Here is an 18713-nt window from a genome sequence, read left to right as displayed (position 1 = left end):
GTCCCATGAACATGTTCACCCGTCTGTCACAATCTCATCTCCACTCGTCTGTCACAATCTCATCTTCACCCGTCTGTAACAATCTCATCTTCACCCACTTGTCACAATCTCATCTTCATCCGTGTATCCCAATCTCTGCTTCGCCCGTCTGTCCCAAATTCACCTTTATTAGCACCCGAGTTTTGACAGTTTCCCATACAGTGTGCCTGCTTGTTATAAAAACCTGTCACATTGTCAAGTTGTGGCTAACATTAAACATCGTTCAACACGACCGAGCATACCTACATTTGAGGACAAATATCCAGCAAGGCTAGTGACTCAACTGATTCTTTGAACGTTTATGTAATCACATAATACTGTTAATTAAATTAACTCATACAATTTGTCGGGTATATGTGAGATGGATGGCTTGAACTATCACATTTTTATCTACACATATAGTGCCCCGAACTGTCCATTAAGATTATCATAACACGTACAGCTGCATGAGCTCCAATATGAACCATGTTAACGTGAGTCTTCACCAGGATATGGTAGAACGCATACAACACGCGTGACGCTACTGACGGCCATATGGAATTATCATGACCTGCTCATATTTTTTCTTGTAATGTCTAGTTTGCAACATGTCATCACTCATCAAATGCCCACACCCAAAGTCTGGATATGCGTGTCCGTTTCAGATGGATGGATGACTGGATGGATGACTGGTTGGATGGATGGGTAGATGGATGACTGGATGGATGGATAGATTCTTGACTGGATGGATGGATGGATAGATGAATGACTGGATGGATGGATGGATGGATAGATGGGATGACTGGATGATGGATCGATGGATCGATGAATAGATCCGTATAACTTAAGAACTGAGCTTAACGTTCTGGAATTGTTATGAAATTTATCAGGTATGTTGATAATTATGAATAGAAACGAAATGCATAGGTAAGCAAAAAGCGTGTCACAAAGGTTAATTTTAGCGTTTTCGTAATATTTGAACATGAGCCAGACTTTGACCCAAGCTGAAATGTACCTAAAACATTGTAAACATATGTTACAAATTCAGCTTTGGTCACGGACTTGCTCATACTTAGACTTGTTCACTCATTTTGGCCTGATTTGTGTATTTGACCACGCCCGGATTTCAGAACTTGTTGGTGTAAACAAAGCGACAAAACCCTTTCCATATCCAATAGAAATATCTGCATAAAGCAGCGTCGATTGTACAATTCAGACTATATCATGAAAAGGAAACATGGCTACGTGGTAAAACAGGAATAACTTGTCTTCACAACGGAAGCCATACCAGTCGCTGCTCAAGATGATGAAAGGAATACACTGGAAACAAGTCAGGACGATCAGGCAACACGAGTGGTCTTCTTTCTAACATTGCACTCTTTCTTTGCAAGTATAAGAGTTTCGTTGTGTGAAAGACACCTGCTATACCTGAATAAAAACGTTACGGGTGATTCTTTGAAGATCCCAGGACGTTTGCTTAGATATGATTGAATAAAAGTGTTGATACGATACGTTCGTGTTTATTCTCTATAGACTCCACAAATTGTGCTTTCTGGTCTTTTGTATTTTGGCTTCAGCCATTCACTTGTGTGTTATCAATTACCTGTTCTTGTTCACTAAAACTGAAACTGAAACTGTTAATGTTAATCTACTTATCACAACATATCATGTATAAGTAAGTATATCTCCCCGGATGGTCAGGCCTGTTGACTTGGTTGATGCATTTCACCGATCCCAATTGCTCATGATATCAATCACTGAATTTATGGTATAGGCTCGATTATTTACAGACCGCCGTCATATAGCTGGAATATTGCCGAGTGCGGCCTTAAACAACACCAACCAACTATAACGGGGTTTTAATCACTCCAGCTTGATAAAGGTGTAAGAATCTACATAGAAACGTCGCCTATATGCAATAAACCAGAAGTTTTTTATCCATTAAATTGTACGTTTTCTTATATACTCACCAACTTCTAGAATGGCAATCAAACAGTTTGTGGTCAACTGTTGGCAGACTACTGACTGTTGCTCTGCCACGGCGGGATGTGAAGTGTCACGCTCGCTGATTGAAGCAGCCACTGAAGCGTTGGTGTGCCTGAGACCACGTGGTCCTGCAGTGATTCATTCTGGACAGGAAGTGGAGATGGTGCTGTTCCGTCGTGCCGAACCGTGGTGATCCAAATCTTTTATGTACAATGAACATCTGTATAAAGTTGTTGGTGAAGGTGCATTTGTACTGTACTGCAAGAAAACGTCAGGGTCATTCAGCGATGAAATACAGATGTTGAACGTGTGATGTGCCCGTGTGTATGTGTTTGTGTGTTGGGTGTATGTGATGTATGTTTGCATGTGTGTGGGTATGTGAGGGTGATATGTGCATATGTGTGTGTGGGTATGTTTATGTGGTGTGTGCGTATGTATGTGTGGAGTGAGTGTATGCAGGTGTGTATGTGTGTGTATGCGTGAGTGTGTGGTGGGAATGTATGCGTGATGTGTGTGTATGTGTGGTGTGTGTGTGCATGTGTTTGGTGTGTGTATGCGTGTGTGTTTGTATATGTTTGTGGTGTGTTTTTGTGTATGTCTGAATGTATGTGTGTGTACGGCTCGAGTACGAATATCTACTGCTCTGATTGTAGTATAAGCGCCAAACAAAATGTTAAACGTCAGAATCTCTGCAATAAGAACATACTTGTTTTCTCGTTACTTGTAAGCAGAAGAATCTCTGCACTTGTACGCAGCAGTCGTAAATCATAACTGTAACGCCGGTTTTTGTTTTGTTTTAACAGGGCAGAACGCGCTGCCGGGTCGCCTGGGCCACTGTCATTTGCATGTCGTGTCAGGTCTCGATTGTTTACAGCAGTACTGCTATGCGGCTTTTGGCAGCGAGCAAGCACTTACTTTTTTATGCAAATTGTGTGAGTGGCGGATGCTGTCAGTGATCCGTTCATGTAATATATACCACTATTTTACCTTTTACGCCAAATGGATTCTGTTTCGGCAGATAATCGAGACTGATTATTCTCTAGTGTTCCTTGGACACGTGTACTCGTAAACGCGTAAGAAAGGTGTTTAAATACCAAACAAAATTCACGTTTCCCCTGTTTAATCGAAACGTATTTAGAATTGAACTTTAAACACGTGAAATATGCAAGTAATACCCGACTAAACACTGAATCCCAATAATTTAAACACGAAGCTTGAAAGAGGAAATCGAGACCCAAGAGCGGTTTTGCTTGAGTTACCTCCCTTCTAGAAAATATCCAAAGGTTTAGCCACATTGTGAGTCGCGATTATTTTTTAACAATATGAAATCAGCTCTGAAGTGAACAGAAGTAGTACCGTGGAAGACGTTGTGATGTTTTAAAATGAACAACTTTTCTGAGAACATAGTCAAAATCATTGAAGGACTTTGTCATCAGATTTAGTTGCTAGTGTTGGTAACAAAGAAATCAAACAGCAACAATGGACGTACGTACACTGACGAGCTAGTGTTCCCACACACAAAACTAAGGACTTTTCTTATCCAAATTTGTCTATGCATCTAGAGGCCTAAACGTGTTTAAATCGTAAAAATGTTAAGCATTGCTTCAAATCTAAAGGTGTTAAGATCCTAAACATGTTTAGATATGAAAAGCCACGCCAAACACATTTTAACGATTAAAAAACATTTGGGCCTCTGAACGCGTCAAAGTATGGGACAAGGACGTGAGTCACAGCACTATGACTTTAATGTGGAATTGATAAACGAGAAATATCAGCTATATACATGGCACATATATGGGCTGTCTAGTCACGTGATGTGCAACTGAGCTTGTTGCAGTCGGGAGAAAACCTAATTCGAAAAGAAAACATGTCAACATCACCTAGTCAACTGACCCCGGATAACCTCAAACATGCAACAAAACTGTCGTTAATAATAAAAAGTCGTTTTTCAAAACAATGAATCCGTTGTGTGACTTAAGAATTATGAACACTTGTCGGTTCCTGTATCAACTTAGCGACGTCATTTCTTGACAAAAAATGAATAAACGTCACCAATTAGTTTAGGAACACGATTAGGACGGTTTAAAAGGAAGTTAGGTTAGGGTGGGGGTGCATGCGTAACAACATCTGACATCCTTTTCCTTTTTGAAAACAATGTACAGTAAACTGCGTTTATAACAAACACGCTCATAACCAACTGACGGATATAACGAACTTTTTTTTTGTCCCGGCCAATTGCTGTGTATAGGCTGTGCATATGCTTATAACGAACTACGGTTAAAACGAACTGAAATTAGTGCCCCTCTGAGTTCATTATAGCCGTAGTTTACTGTATATGCGCCTGAGATGTGTTTATTGGAAACGGAATGTGTTCCGGGATTAAATGGGGATATTAACTCCACCAAGTCACAATTAGCAGTGTCTCACTGTGTACGGAGATGCAAGGCATTATTTACTGCCTATAAGTTAAGTCACGGCATGTAAAGTGGGTCAGGGTTGGACGACTGTGAACATCCATTTCAGTAATATTATGGCGCGTCAGCTTCACGTCAGGGGAAAGCCGAAGGTGGAGCGAGTCACACATTTTGGTATTCGATGTCACGACAAGCATATATTAACCTTGGGCGGTTCGGAATGGCAAACTTACAAGGCCAGTTTCAGGCCACTGGCCCGACCGTAGCTACGGTTCTGTCACTAATCGATCTCCACACAGGAACTGTCCTAACTGTTTAAGTGGCAGTTTGGTTTTGATTTCAAAGATGCACTTAGCGAATATGGTTGGATATTTGTCTTGTTGACGTGACGCGACACGGTCCACGGCAAATTCGTTTTGCGCCATTTCTGTTCTGCAGCATACCAACGAAGCGTCGACGTTGATTTTCAGCAAGCCGTGGTATTGCATTACAGTAAACTACATTTATAACGAACACGCTCATAACAAACTGTCGTATATAACGAACTGTTTCTCTGTCGATTGTCTCTATACATGTTGCACATGACGAACTACGGTTATAACGAATTAATATGAGTTAACCCTTTGGGTCGTTATAACCGTAGTTTACTGTATTTGCGGTTAAATAAAGGTGTTTTTATTAACACCTGATAGTTAAACAATCATTGTGTGTTGTTCGCGTTAAAACACACACGTGTGTGGGTATCATGTTCCCAACAAACACGCTAACATCCAAATTGTGCGCGATGCATGAGCATGCACGCATGTACTGTGTCACCCCGTACTTATTATGCCCTCTGCATCCTAGCATTCATGCACCTGATGAGGTAACAATATACCCCGAAACGTTGTGTTCCTCATAATAAAGAAGTTGACAACCATGAATTTGTCTAATATTGGACGTGGATGTGATTACCGACACGCCAGGAGATAATTGATTGAAGCTATGCTTTTCATAAATGTAATGAATTGCTGTATTGGATAATGGCACAACTGTCAGCTGTTATACGGATAAACTGCATCGTGTTAAATAGCTCGATTTCCATAACGATTTGTAACTGAACACTGTACAGAATTCATCAAACGTTAATCAAACAGTGCTGTTTCGCCAGCTCGAGGAAGTCATCATGTCAAGATAAGGGGATATGAACATTTTCAAAATAAATTTAAAAGAACAAAATTATTCCGAATGTGAACGAGATATTTACCCTCAGGGATCCAGGTATTTTTGTTGTTTGGTAGATTCTGCCTTTTTATGAGACGTTCGGGTAAGTTGACTTTGACACGGCCTTTAAAAACCTTTTCTGTACACCGGGAGGAGCTGGGCTTGGCAGGTGTAGAGGTTGTGGGTTGAAGTTTCCACTTTCAGTGTTGAGGACTGAGAACTAGTACTTGTATCCTAGGTAGACGTTGGTGCTCTACCGGATATTTCTCTTAGAATAGAATAGACAACACACAAGTCCGTCTGTGGGTCCACAACGTTTATTCGTGATTTTAATGTGTCTATATAACTACATAGTAGTATGGCCAAGCAGGATCTCTGAGGCGTAAGAGAGCCAACCTGCCTAGCCGCTGTCCGAGGGTCAAGTCCCACTCACAGAAAGCGTACTATCGTTAACCCTCACTGTCAGACTGCAATGTATCGTGTTACGTTACATGTAATGGTCAGCCTGCAGTATCCCACACCTCATCCACAAAGTTATGCTTCAGTGGCCAACCGGCCATTCTCTGACATTAATTACAGCCCGCTGACCCGCACATGACTCTGTGCTGCAGGCCATGGTAATGATACCCCAGCTGCTGTTATAATTTGTATTGGCAGCACTTTGTTTATTTAAATAGATATAATCAACTTACTTAATTAAGGGAATATATAAAACGTATATACACTCCCTGTTAAAACATATAGACTCCCTGTTAAAACATATATACCCTGCCAAACTGCCTATGATACTTGTCTTGTTTGTCACGGTCCCAGTGTTTACAATGGGGTAATTCTCAGCTTGAAATGGCGCATCGCTGTAGTAGATGTTGCTTGGAGAACTGTACTTACTGTTTTCACGTTTAGCGAGATACTATCATCAGAATAGCGTGAATACAATTTCTCTGCATGTAACTGTTATGACGTTTCCTGCCTCGCCACACTTAGTGAGTTGACCTTATTTTGTCATTACTCACTAGGAAGAGCCAGGCCTTTCCTTCCAATTTAGGTTACATGTAACACGTAAGTCCTCCATAGTTTTTTGGATGGTGCATTCAATATGAGGTGAGGTGAAATTGGGTTTAACGTCGCGTCCAAGATTATTTCACTTATATAGCTACGTGCATGCACGTGTGTGTGTGGCTGCTTGTACTACTCCGGACTGATGCCGATTTATAGTGCTAGCCCACTGAGATACCATGCCGCAGTTTAACATGAATACCCCACTCAGACACAGTATACTGACTCCGAGCCGACCAGTCCTTGTTTTATCCCATTAATGCCGAGCGCCAAACAGGGTAACAACAAGTATCAATTTTTTCGTCTTTTGGTATGACGCGGCCGGGATCGAACCCCGGAACGTCCGCACTCCGGCTCTACCACTAGACCACGGAGGCGGTCTCATTCGATATGAACGTGTAGGAGTTGTGCAGGACGCTACCGATTTCTAAGAGTAGAATCTACTTTAATTTTCATATATTGATTGATTAAAACTATATTTCCTGAAAGACAGATGGTGTTAGAAAAAACTCAACACAAATAACTGGTCACCTTGTCTTCTGTATACTAAACTTCACTCCTAAACGCCTTTTCAAAAATGTCTCGGTCAAATTAAACCATAAACTTTCACGCCAATTTATACTGATTTTGTTACATGTAACGGACAAAAGAGGTACGCATTCGGACGACAGTCAGTCACACATCGCTCTATAGCTGACTAATAAACCCCTGTTTAGTCACCCAGTTTAGCAACGTTTACTAGGTTAACCTTACCTCTATCTTGTCACTTTTGGTAATACATGCAAGTGTAGATTTGAGTGAAACAGCTTTGAACGCGACGTAAGCCCGATTCACCTTGCAGATTATGATGCTGCTGCTGATGACATTGTCTGAGATTTTACGAGCCTTTCAAGTGTAACCCTTTCCACCTTTCAGTTGCCACGCGGCACCTTTTGTAAGATGCAATTTTGAAATGATTACCTGGTAACAATCAATCATTGAGCTGTCTGCTTATCTTTGCACTGTACTGTACAGTACTGAGCTTCTCTACATTGTGTTTATTCTAATAAATCTTATAGGATCTGTGACTTGGTTGATTGTGTGCCATCCTATCTTGTCCGAGTGGGTCATTTGTCATTATACAAGCCACTTGATGGTCCGGCCCCGATTTGATCACTAGCAGGCCGCCGTCATATATTTGATATACTGTTAAACAACGTTTACTCGTTACATATGCTACTTCAAATAAAACCAGGATTCTTCTGCTTCAAAATATGTCACGTATCTTCTGCTTCAACTACTTCACAGTATGTCACGTATCTACTGTTTCACCTACTTCAAAATATACTGCCCCCCAAAAAGAAACGCAAAACTGAAATCTGTTTTTCAAACTTGACTGTTATTAAAGATGAAGGCTTGAACTCAATATAAATGTCATTGCTTACTGTCAATATTGACCTTACACTAATTTATTGCACCCGAAAACAACATTTGGTGACTTGTCGCCAAAATACAGCATCTTGAAACCAAACTGGGAGAAATTGCATGGAAAAAAAGCTGTGAGCATGCTGCACGTACAAATACGGCTACTTAACCTTTATACCGATGGGTTTAAAAATTTGGCAGTCCTTCTGCGAATCACCCTCCGATGTTCTGTAAACGCGACTCTCATGATGCCAAGACTGAATGAAGACTGTAGAAACAGAGCCATTGGACGTCTGGAAGCTGGAGAAAGTCAGACATCAGTAGCCAGGCACTTTAACATGAGGCAGAGTACCATTTCTCGTCTGTGGCAGCGCTACAGACTCCACAGCTCTACAAGAAATCGGCCGAGAAGTGGAAGACCCAGGGTCACAACTGCGGCGCAGGACCGCTTCATCCGGGTGTTGCATCTTTGCAACCGAACAATCAGTGCAACTTACACAGCTAACTATGTTCCTGGTCTTGGTAGAGTCTCAAAGCAAACCATCAGATAGACAGCATGGGATTGGCCAATGAGACCATATACAGCGCCCGTTCTGCGGCAACATCATCGTCGTGCACGTCTGCAATGGAACAGAAATGTTTGACCATGGACCCTAGTGCACTGGACAAGGATAAGGTTCAGTGATGAGTCGCGGTTCATGCTGTATCGCCATGATGGTAGGATGCATGTCTACAGACGGAGAAATGAACGCTACACTCGACACTGTATTCATGAAGTCGACCGATACGGCGGTGGAAGTGTCATGATGTGGGCAGGCATATCCGTGAATGGTAGGACAGATATGGTGCACGTGCAGGGAATTCTAACTGCTGTACACTACCGTGATTAAATCCTTCAACGTCACCTTATTCCCGCCATTGACGTCAGAAGAGAGGTTTTCCAGCAAGACAACGCAAGACCGCATACTGCACGTGTTACCATGGATTATCTTGCCCACAACAATGTTACTGTGTTGCCATGGCCCTCCAAATCGCCTGATCTAAACCCCATTGAACATTTGTGGGATCTGCTAGACATACGTGTACGACGCCGACAGCCTCAACCACAGACGCTTCAACAGCTGAACCATGCATTGCAGGATGAGTGGAAAAGGATTCCACAACGCCAGATTCGACGACTCATACAGTCCATGCCCAGGCGGCGCAGAGCTGTGATCGATGCTCCTGGTGGTAACACCCTGTACTGACTTTGGCACAGTGCCATCACAGACACAGACGTCCCTTAGAACATTAAAAAACTGTTTGTAGTGTAAGAAACATGTGCCCCATCCTGTGTAAAGTTTGGTTGTTGTATCTTCACTATTTATTGTGTAATGATCCTATTTCATTAAACATGTAATGAAACACTGATAATTCTGTTATGCGTTTCTTTTTTTGGCCGGTGTATGTCACGTATCTACTGTTTCACCTACTTCAAAATATGTCACGTATCTACTGCTTCACCTACTTCACAATATGTCACGTATCCACTGCTTCAACTACTTCAAAATATTTCACGATTCTACTGTGTCACCTACTTTACAATTTGTCACGTATATACTGCTTCACCTACGTCATAATATATCACGGATCTACTGCTTCACCTACTTCACAATATGTCACGTATCCACTGCTTCAACTACTTCAAAATATTTCACGATTCTACTGTACCCTATTTTACAATTTGTCACGTATATACTGCTTCACCTACGTCATAATATATCACGGATCTACTGCTTCACCTACTTCAAAATATGTCACATATCTACTGTTTCACCTACTTCACAATATGTCACGTATCCACTGCTTAACCTACTTCAAAATATGTCGCGTATCCACTGCTTCACCTACTTCAAAATATGTCACGTATCTACTGTTTTACCTACTTCACAATATGTCACGTATCCACTGCTTCAACTACTTCAAAATTTTTCACGATTCTACTGTGTCACCTACTTTACAATTTGTCACGTATCTACTGCTTCACCTACGTCATAATATATCACGGATCTACTGCTTCACCTTCTTCATAATATGTCACGGATCTACTGCTTCAACTACTTCAAAATATGTCACGTATCTTCTGCTTCACCTTCTTCAAAATATGACACGGATCTACTGCTTCACCTTCTTCATAACATGTCACGGATCTACTGCTTCAACTACTTCAAAATATGTCACGTATCTTCTGCTTCACCTTCTTCAAAATATGACACGGATCTACTGCTGCAACTACTTCAAAATATGTCACGTATCTTCTGCTTCCACTTCTTCAAAATATGTCACGTATTAACTTCTTCAACTACTTTAAAATATGTCACGTTGTATCTGTGTCATTCATTTCAAGGACGTTCATATTTACTGCCAGGTGTCTTTCTTTTATCAATAAGTATTATTTATCAGCGAGATGTTGTGATGGGACATATTGTGACATTGTATGGTTTAAAGATGATCGCAGTCCAGAGGTTGAAATGTTTACAACAGATGCTAACGTTACCCTGCTCCAGAAATAAGCAGGAAACACGGGGAGCTTGCATTGCACACTGTCCACGTGGGGTCTGAAAGCGACACTCTTCTCAATTACTCTATTAATGTAATAGAAAGACAATTGATGTACACCATCTGCTTTGATGAGAATAGATAATACTTCAATGGCAAGCAAGTATTGGTCATACAATAGATGTGTTGGTTTGAGGAACCAATAAGTGCATAGTATCATGGTAACTGTAATTTCTCGATTATTTACGTGTAGAACCCAATCGTGTAAATGGGCCTGTTGGCAGCTCACTCTGCAATCTGCGTCTTGAATTCATGAGCGCCACCACACGACGGGAGCACATCAGTACGTCATGGAAAGCACACTTGTATTGTTTGTCAATGGCATCAAGGTGAGTGCATAGCGAATACATACAGTACAGGGAATTCCCGTGCATGCAGTAAATTCACTCAATCCTCGCCCACTCGGCTCACGGCAGTACACTGTCGCTAGATATTAATACGAGTCGTGTGTCATGGTGATACAAACTACCCGTAAGCCAAATACTGGGTGGTTGGGTTGTCTGGAGGTGGAAACGCTCAGACCTGGCTCGTCATTGCGAGGATATGGCGTCGGTGCCACATGGGCAAAATGTGTGAAGCAGATTATTGGCGTACCCTACTTCTTTTGTACTGGACAAAATAGTAATTGCGGCGTAATCACCCACAATCCTTCACCCAGTTACCGGACAGGTGACCTGCCTTTTTGCATGCTAATTATTGCATGTTGCTACATGTGCTTTGTATGGCAGATAGCACTGACTGTATTACACTCAACAGCATTGCAGATCTTTAAAACTGTCAAAAGACGAATCACTTTTGACACAAATGCAAAAAATGTAACTTCGATGTCATTAAACATTTATCACAGGGGAGGCATGGGTGACCAAAGGGTCTTAGGTTAAAAAAATCGATACCCGGAGTTATGACCCTTAATCGTGACAGGATCCTGATCTTGGGTTCGAATCCAAGTTTCGTTCCGATTATGATGCCTGGCTTGTCTCCAAAGCTGGTGGGTTTCAGCAAATCTGTAATCATTCATGACCTGCCGAGTTTTGAGATTTTACCACGTTTAGGTGAGGCGAAACGGGGTTTAACTTCGCGTCCAAGATTATTTCACTTATATAGACGTGCATGAACGTGTGTCTGTGTACTGCTGCCTGTACAAGTCCAGACTGATGCCGATTTATAGTGCTCGCCAACTGCGATACCATACCAGTTTAACATGGATACCCCACTTAGACACCCCATACTGCATCCTCTCCGATCAGTCCTTGTTTTATCCTTTTATGCCGTGTTTGTGGTCGAATCCCGGATAACCCCGATTATGTTTCTAGGATTGTGAGCACCATACTCGTGCTCGTGGGTTTCACAGAAGTGGTAAACGTCACTTGGGGTTTATGGGGTTTTATGCATTGCTCGTCAAGTTAATGGTATAAAACCTCACGCGGGACGCATAAAACCACATATCATACCTCCATGTCAATATGATAAGATCTGATTGGTTCACCTGAACTTGATAAAATACTTTATCTCAAATTACATTATAATACTAGCTTCTGATTCGCAATTTTTTTCCATGCAGCCTGCTCATGTAGGCCGCTCATGTACCCCGCTGTGAAATAAATCGGATCACATCTAATGTAACCCGCTTGGGAGGGAAATGCATTTCTGAGCGGGAGAATAAATCCCTTATACCCCATCATGAAGAAGACAGGCTGCACGTGGATTTCGGAGCGGGAGAATAAATTTCCTCTACCTCGCTTCGAAGCGAAAGGCCGCACGCTTCCCAAATTTAAAATTGGTATAAAACAGCTGTTCGATTGATTTGAGGATAACTTTCGCTCAGTCAATAGACTTGAAGTTTTTTGTTCCGTAGCGGGCTTCAATAAATGTATTTTCCTGGTCAGATATCCACGTGCAGCATGTTTCGTTTGTGGCGGGGTATAAGAGATTTATTTATTTATTTATTTATTTATTCCCACCCCCCACCCCCACCCCCCACCCCCCCACCCCCCACCCCCCACCCCCCATTGTGAGCGTTCACTTTTAGGTGACAAAGATGTGGTACTGATAAACCATGATTCATAATCAGCGCAAATATAAAATTCTAACCAATTATCCCTGGATCATGGGATGTCTAATGGACGTAACTCTGCACTACTAATAAAGTAGTAAACTCGATATGAGATATACACTTTGACATCAGTTATTCAGCGAGAGTCCATTATTCCTGGTTGAAAATAATGTTTCAATAATTGAATAATGTTTTATCACTGTCGACACCTAATTGCTAAACAAGATAAAACTTTACAATGACAGTGGGCGGTTAGTGGCGTAACACAACAGTCACTCGCATAGAAATCTTCTATCCGCTGGTCGGTGTTTCAGATCCCCATAATGCACCGATTAAGATCTTTGATCTGTCATAACATTACCTGTGTTTTTTAATCTGGCACAAACCACGCACCAAGGCTATCAACTTCGCCCTTGGCATTGGATTCCACAGCTGCGTAAAATCCGTTCAGAGAGAGAGATGTATTGCAGGGTACATCGAATACGCTATTCTCCCTGTCTTAAAGATAATTATTAATTCAATCAAGGTGTGGTGAGATGAAGAGTGCGTGCGTGCGTGCGTGCGTGCGTGCGTGCGTGCGTGCGTGCGTGCGTGCGTGCGTGTGTCACGTGGCCGGGGGATTGAACCACCGACCTTCGCCCTCAGGACAGACGCTCTATCCACAAGACCATAGGGGTCAATTCTGTCAAAACATTTATTTTTTTAACAATCCAAAAATTGAATTAAATGTCTGAAGTTTATAGAGAATACAATATGTCTGGGGTACGATACTTGGAGGTAGGCATCTTCAGGGGCACCAACTGTACTCCCATCTGTAATGGTCTGTTTCTTTATGCCAATGAATCGGGAGTTACTTTTCGGATTGGAAAAAACAAAACGCGGAATTTGGACAAGCATTTAATTAAAAGTACAAGTCTCATGGAGATATACAATTTTGCAGAATTGGATAGATTGTAATTTCGTTAATGCAGCGCGTAAGCGGCGCGTAAATAAGATTGTTTTTTTTACTCCTGTCTATCAGTTTCAAAGACTGAAACGAAAATACAGCAGAGGTGGATATAAAGGCTACATATATGGTGATTTCCTCCAAAATTACACGCTTCAGTCGCACAACAACCCCTAAAGGAGGTATACACCGACTTGCAGTCAAATATATGGAGTCACAACTGACACCTTTCACAAAAACAGATGATGAAACTTGATGATGAACGCTTGCTTATCATGTCGGTGTTGGCATCAATAACTTCATTATGTTACCTCTTCCAGCGCCCAGACAGGCCCGGACACGACGCCTCGTCAGTTACGTAAGCCTCATGATGACGCAATTTGATATTCGGCCGGCACGTTCCAGCTGCTGTTCGGCAGTTCGGACGTTGTCTTTTTCCAAGATGGTCCTAGAGATGTTCTATGGGCGAGATGTCGGGTGAGCGTGGCGGCACAACTGCTACGTTATTGACGTTGAGAAAGTCTTGGATTCTCCGGGTTGGGTGAGCCTGGCATTGTCGTATTGTGGCGGTGTTCTGAGAAGGAGAACTGGCTGCAGAATGACATCACTGTACCGTTGGGTGTAGACATTTCCATCTCTCTGGAGACGTTATATACAGCAGGGCAACACCCAAGACCTGCACCTGGCCTGTCGTCCACGTGTGACGTCACATCAACAAGACAACCGAATTTGGTTGACACATCTACGGAATTGATACGACACCGTGACATAAATAGCTCTGACAATTCAAGGATTGAGACCAATTAGTAGCAGAACCGCATGCAACCGGTTGAGGGAGCACAACATCGGCTACCAGCGATACACCCAATTTTGCTTCCATGTCACCGTCAGGCACGCCCAGCTTGGTGCAGACAGCATCTGAGGTTTAGACAAGACTAGGACAGTATACTCTTCTCAGTTGAGTCTAGGTTTCATCCCGACAGCTCTGAGATAATCGTGCAAAGGTCCATGGACAACCAGGAGATCGTTTTTGCAACGCTTGCGCTGCTTACCGTCGTCAGTTTTGGGGTAGGAGTGTAATGGTATGGGGCGGCATCACAACTCATGAGAGAACACAACTCATTATTGTTTAATGGCAATTTGAATGGCGTACGCTAGCAGGACGACGTCGCTCGAGATCATGTTCCACCCTTTATACAAATGCAGGGAGGTAACGTCACGTGGTCCTCGGATAATGCCCGCCCACACGTTGCATGTGTTGTAGCCGACAACTTGAGGCAGCATAACATTGCTGTACTGCCACGACCGCCTGTTTCTCCAGTCTTCAGCCTCATAAAACATGTCTGGGATGAGATAAAGTGACGCCTACCGCAGGACCAGGGCCAGCCGGTAACATTAGCTCAGTTGGACAATCGTTGGTTGACATTTGGAACAACGGTTTCATTATTGCAAAGCTTTCATATTTAGCTTAACTGGTTGGATTAAATCACTTTCACTTATATGTATGTTTTACATAAAGATTCTCCTATTCCAGGTGACGGAGCCACGTCCCGACCCCGGGGCCAACCTCCTCCAATACCTCAGACGAAGACGTATCCTTCCTCAGACTGCCTCTGTTCACAGAGACACGTGTTTCTGTATCTGTGCCTCCTCTCTTAGTGCAAGCGAATAAGAAACAGCGACATGAATTAAATTCGAAAGCTCTCTTTGACGAATGAACGGCAAATCGTCAGACACATTCTTTGCAACATCTAGTCCTCGTTTTATCTTTTAGTGAATGACAAATAGACTTATCGAGAGGACTTTGGCAAATGCGTACTCTCGAGATGCAATTTTGGGATGTCATTGGGACTTGGCTTGGATACCACATTTTTATTTAGATGTCACGTTTGATAATTTTTTATCAGTCGAGTTCAGTTGTTACGGAATGGACGTGGTAGTCATCATATTCGGGCCTTTAATGCATGAATGGAATGGTGTTTACTTCTAACGACTATAAAATCTATGACAGTGTAATCATATATTTCAACCAGTATTAAGTGTCAGTATGAAACAGTTTGGGTTCCTCGACGATTGTCAGTACGTCTGACAGGTTCCAAGGAAGGATGCGGAGAAGGGCGGTGTGGATCTTGTACCATTATGCTGTCCCGTTATGATAGGAGGGAGAAGACTATCAGGTATGTAAGGACATTGCAGAGAAGTTGATATGTTTATTATTTGCACACACACACAGATGCACGCACGCACGCACACACACACACACACATCGCCAGACTCTTACCCCTTAAAAGACTTCATTATCTACACATGCGCTTTCACACACTCAACTAACTGTATCCCTCAATTAGAATTCTGCGCTTAAACAAAGGCTATGGCAATGTAACCTCACAGACACATTGAAATACAGGCTACCGCTATGCCTGTTGTCATCCTGCAGACATTTGGAAACATGCAATCTCTGAAACAACTCTGCAGAACCAGTTTTATGGTAGGCCTCTTTTGTCAAGCTGCAAACACACCATCGAACGCTATGCCCTCTTGTTATTTTGTTGATAACCATGTTAGCGATAATCGCCAATTGCTATGCCGTAGCCACACATTCTATATATACTCACACGCAAAAGAAACGCAAGTGGTTTTAAGCAAATAGGTAACAAACACGGAACCATAAATTGATACGAGTTTTAGCATGTAGTGAAGCCTGATGGTGTTATCAATATTGTTGGATGCATTTTGGAAGCCCCGAGTAAAAACGCAACATAAAAAACGAATCGCCAAAACGCACCATTTCAATGAATATGTGGGTATCATGCACCCATTTCTCGCGAAATCGAAAATGCACGAACTGTCACGAACTATAGTGGGTATAAAACTGGGGCCGATTCTTGGACCTACCACTCCTTGGTCAACAATGCCAGGCCTAACTCAAATTCAGAGAAACCAGGCTATCGGACGTTTGGAAGCTGGAGAGTCATCTTTGTCCAAGATGTTGCCCGTCATTTCAACGTTAACATAACCACAATTTACCGTCTCTGCATCGATACAATGCTACACAGACCACAGATGACCTTCCTCGGAGCGTTCGTCCTAGGGTCACCACACCTCGACAAGATCGGCAGATTACCCGTCAACACCAGCGACATCCGTTCCTAACTGCGAGTGAAAGTGCTCGACAGACCATAGGGACACATAATCGACACATGAGACGGGACACTGTGATCCGACGTCTCTGTTCCAAGAACCTCAGATGTCGCCGACCAGCACGTTGTCCTGTTCTCCATCCACGGCATCGACAAGCACGACTTCAGTGGGCACAGGGTCATCACAATTGGCGTCATCGTGAGTGGAGGCGGGTCATCTTCTCTGATGAAAGTCGCTTTTGTGTCTCCCATGCAGACGGAAGAGCCAGAATTTGGCGTCGTCGAGGTGATCGTTTCGCTGATAGAAACGTTGTGGAAAGGGATCCATGGGGTGGACCTAGCGTCATGATATGGGCAGGGATTGGACTTTATGCGAGACTTGGACCCATGTGCTTTTGAATGTTGGTCAAGGTCGGGGGCACGGCGTCACTGCTCAGTGGTATATCGACCAAGTGATCAGACCCCATGTTGTTCCATTTTTTGCACAACATCAACAACACATTTTCCAGCAGGACAACGCTCGTCCCCATGCTGTCAGAGCTACCATGGCCTTTCTGCAACAACACAACATCCGTGTTCTACCGTGGCCAGCCCTCAGCCCTGATCTGAACCCCATTGAACACTTGTGGGATGAGGTTCAAAGGCGTCTGCACAATGTGCGCCCAATCCCTACAACTGCCGATGAACTAAGAACAGCTGCTCTGAATGTGTGCAGGATGATACCTAGGGCCTTCACAAATCGTCTAATCCACTCAATGTACAGGAGATCAATGGCAGTGGCAGCGATCAATGCTATTGGTGGTCACACCAGGTATCGACTGACATTTTGGGTATCGAAGCCCTTAACATTTGAAAAAAACAATTATGTCATCTGCCTTTTAATCCATTAAACTGTCTTCGGTCAATTTTTTTTGTCAATCTTGCCCTATTAGTATTTCTTGTCTTTACTGTCGAAAATAAATAGCATGTATACTGTATACTCGATTTGCGTTTCTTTTGCGTGTAAGTATATTATAACGCGATGACTCTCTTACTATTTTGCAATCTACTAATATAACGCTATGGCTCTATTGTTTTTCTGCAGACAACCAAACTGACGCTGCGTCTCCCCTGTTATTCTGCATACAACCGAGCTATCTCTAGTTTCTCTTGTTATTCTATAGAAAATCAATATAGCACTTTAGCTCGCTTGTTATTCTGTGATATGACGCTCTTCTTTTTTCTGCGGACATCCCATCTAAAGCCAGATTTCCCTTGTTATTCTGAAGACACAATTTAACACTGTGATCTTTTTTATTCTGCAGACAACCATTCTCACGCGATGCCCCTCTTGCTCTTCTCCAGTCTAACGTTTTGTTATTCTGCAGACACACAATCTGATGCTATGCCCTATGTCCTCTTGTCATTCCGCAGATACTATATAAAGCTATGTGCTCTTGTTAACCAGCAGGCTCACTATATACAGCTATGTGCTTTTGTTAGCCTGCAGGCTCACTATATACAGCTATGTGCTTTTGTTAACCTGCAGGCTCACTATATACAGCTATGTGCTCTTGTTAGCCTGCAGGCTCACTATATAAATCTATGTGCTCTTGTTAACCAGCAGGCTCACTATATACAGCTATGTGCTCTTGTTAGCCTGCATGTTCACTATATACAGCTATGTGCTCTTGTTAACCTGCAGGCTCACTATATACAGCTATGTGCTCTTGTTAACCTGCAGGCTCACTATATACAGCTATGTGCTCTTGTTAACCTGCAGGCTCACTATATACAGCTATGTGCTCTTGTTAGCCTGCATGTTCACTATATACAGCTATGTGCTCTTGTTAGCCTGCATGTTCACTATATACAGCTATGTGCTCTTGTTAGCCTGCATGTTCACTATATACAGC

General features: G+C 42.7%; 1 protein-coding gene across 1 annotated transcript in view; it reads left to right on the top strand.

Annotated features, from left to right (window-relative positions):
* Positions 1-10969: 10969 nt before the first annotated feature.
* Positions 10970-18713, top strand: part of LOC139444228 (xanthine dehydrogenase/oxidase-like) — a 35136-nt gene continuing 27392 nt past the window's right edge. Inside the window, exons 1-3 of the mRNA XM_071225150.1 lie at positions 10970-11008; positions 15213-15270; positions 15759-15855. Coding sequence (XP_071081251.1) covers positions 10970-11008; positions 15213-15270; positions 15759-15855 — 194 coding nt within the window. The remainder of the gene's footprint in view (positions 11009-15212; positions 15271-15758; positions 15856-18713) is intronic.

This window comes from Haliotis cracherodii, unplaced genomic scaffold, assembly GCF_022045235.1.
Source record: "Haliotis cracherodii isolate W230 unplaced genomic scaffold, xgHalCrac1.p SCAF_5, whole genome shotgun sequence".
Taxonomy (NCBI): Eukaryota; Metazoa; Mollusca; class Gastropoda; order Lepetellida; family Haliotidae; genus Haliotis; species Haliotis cracherodii.
This window is presented reverse-complemented; position numbering and strand designations above follow the sequence as displayed.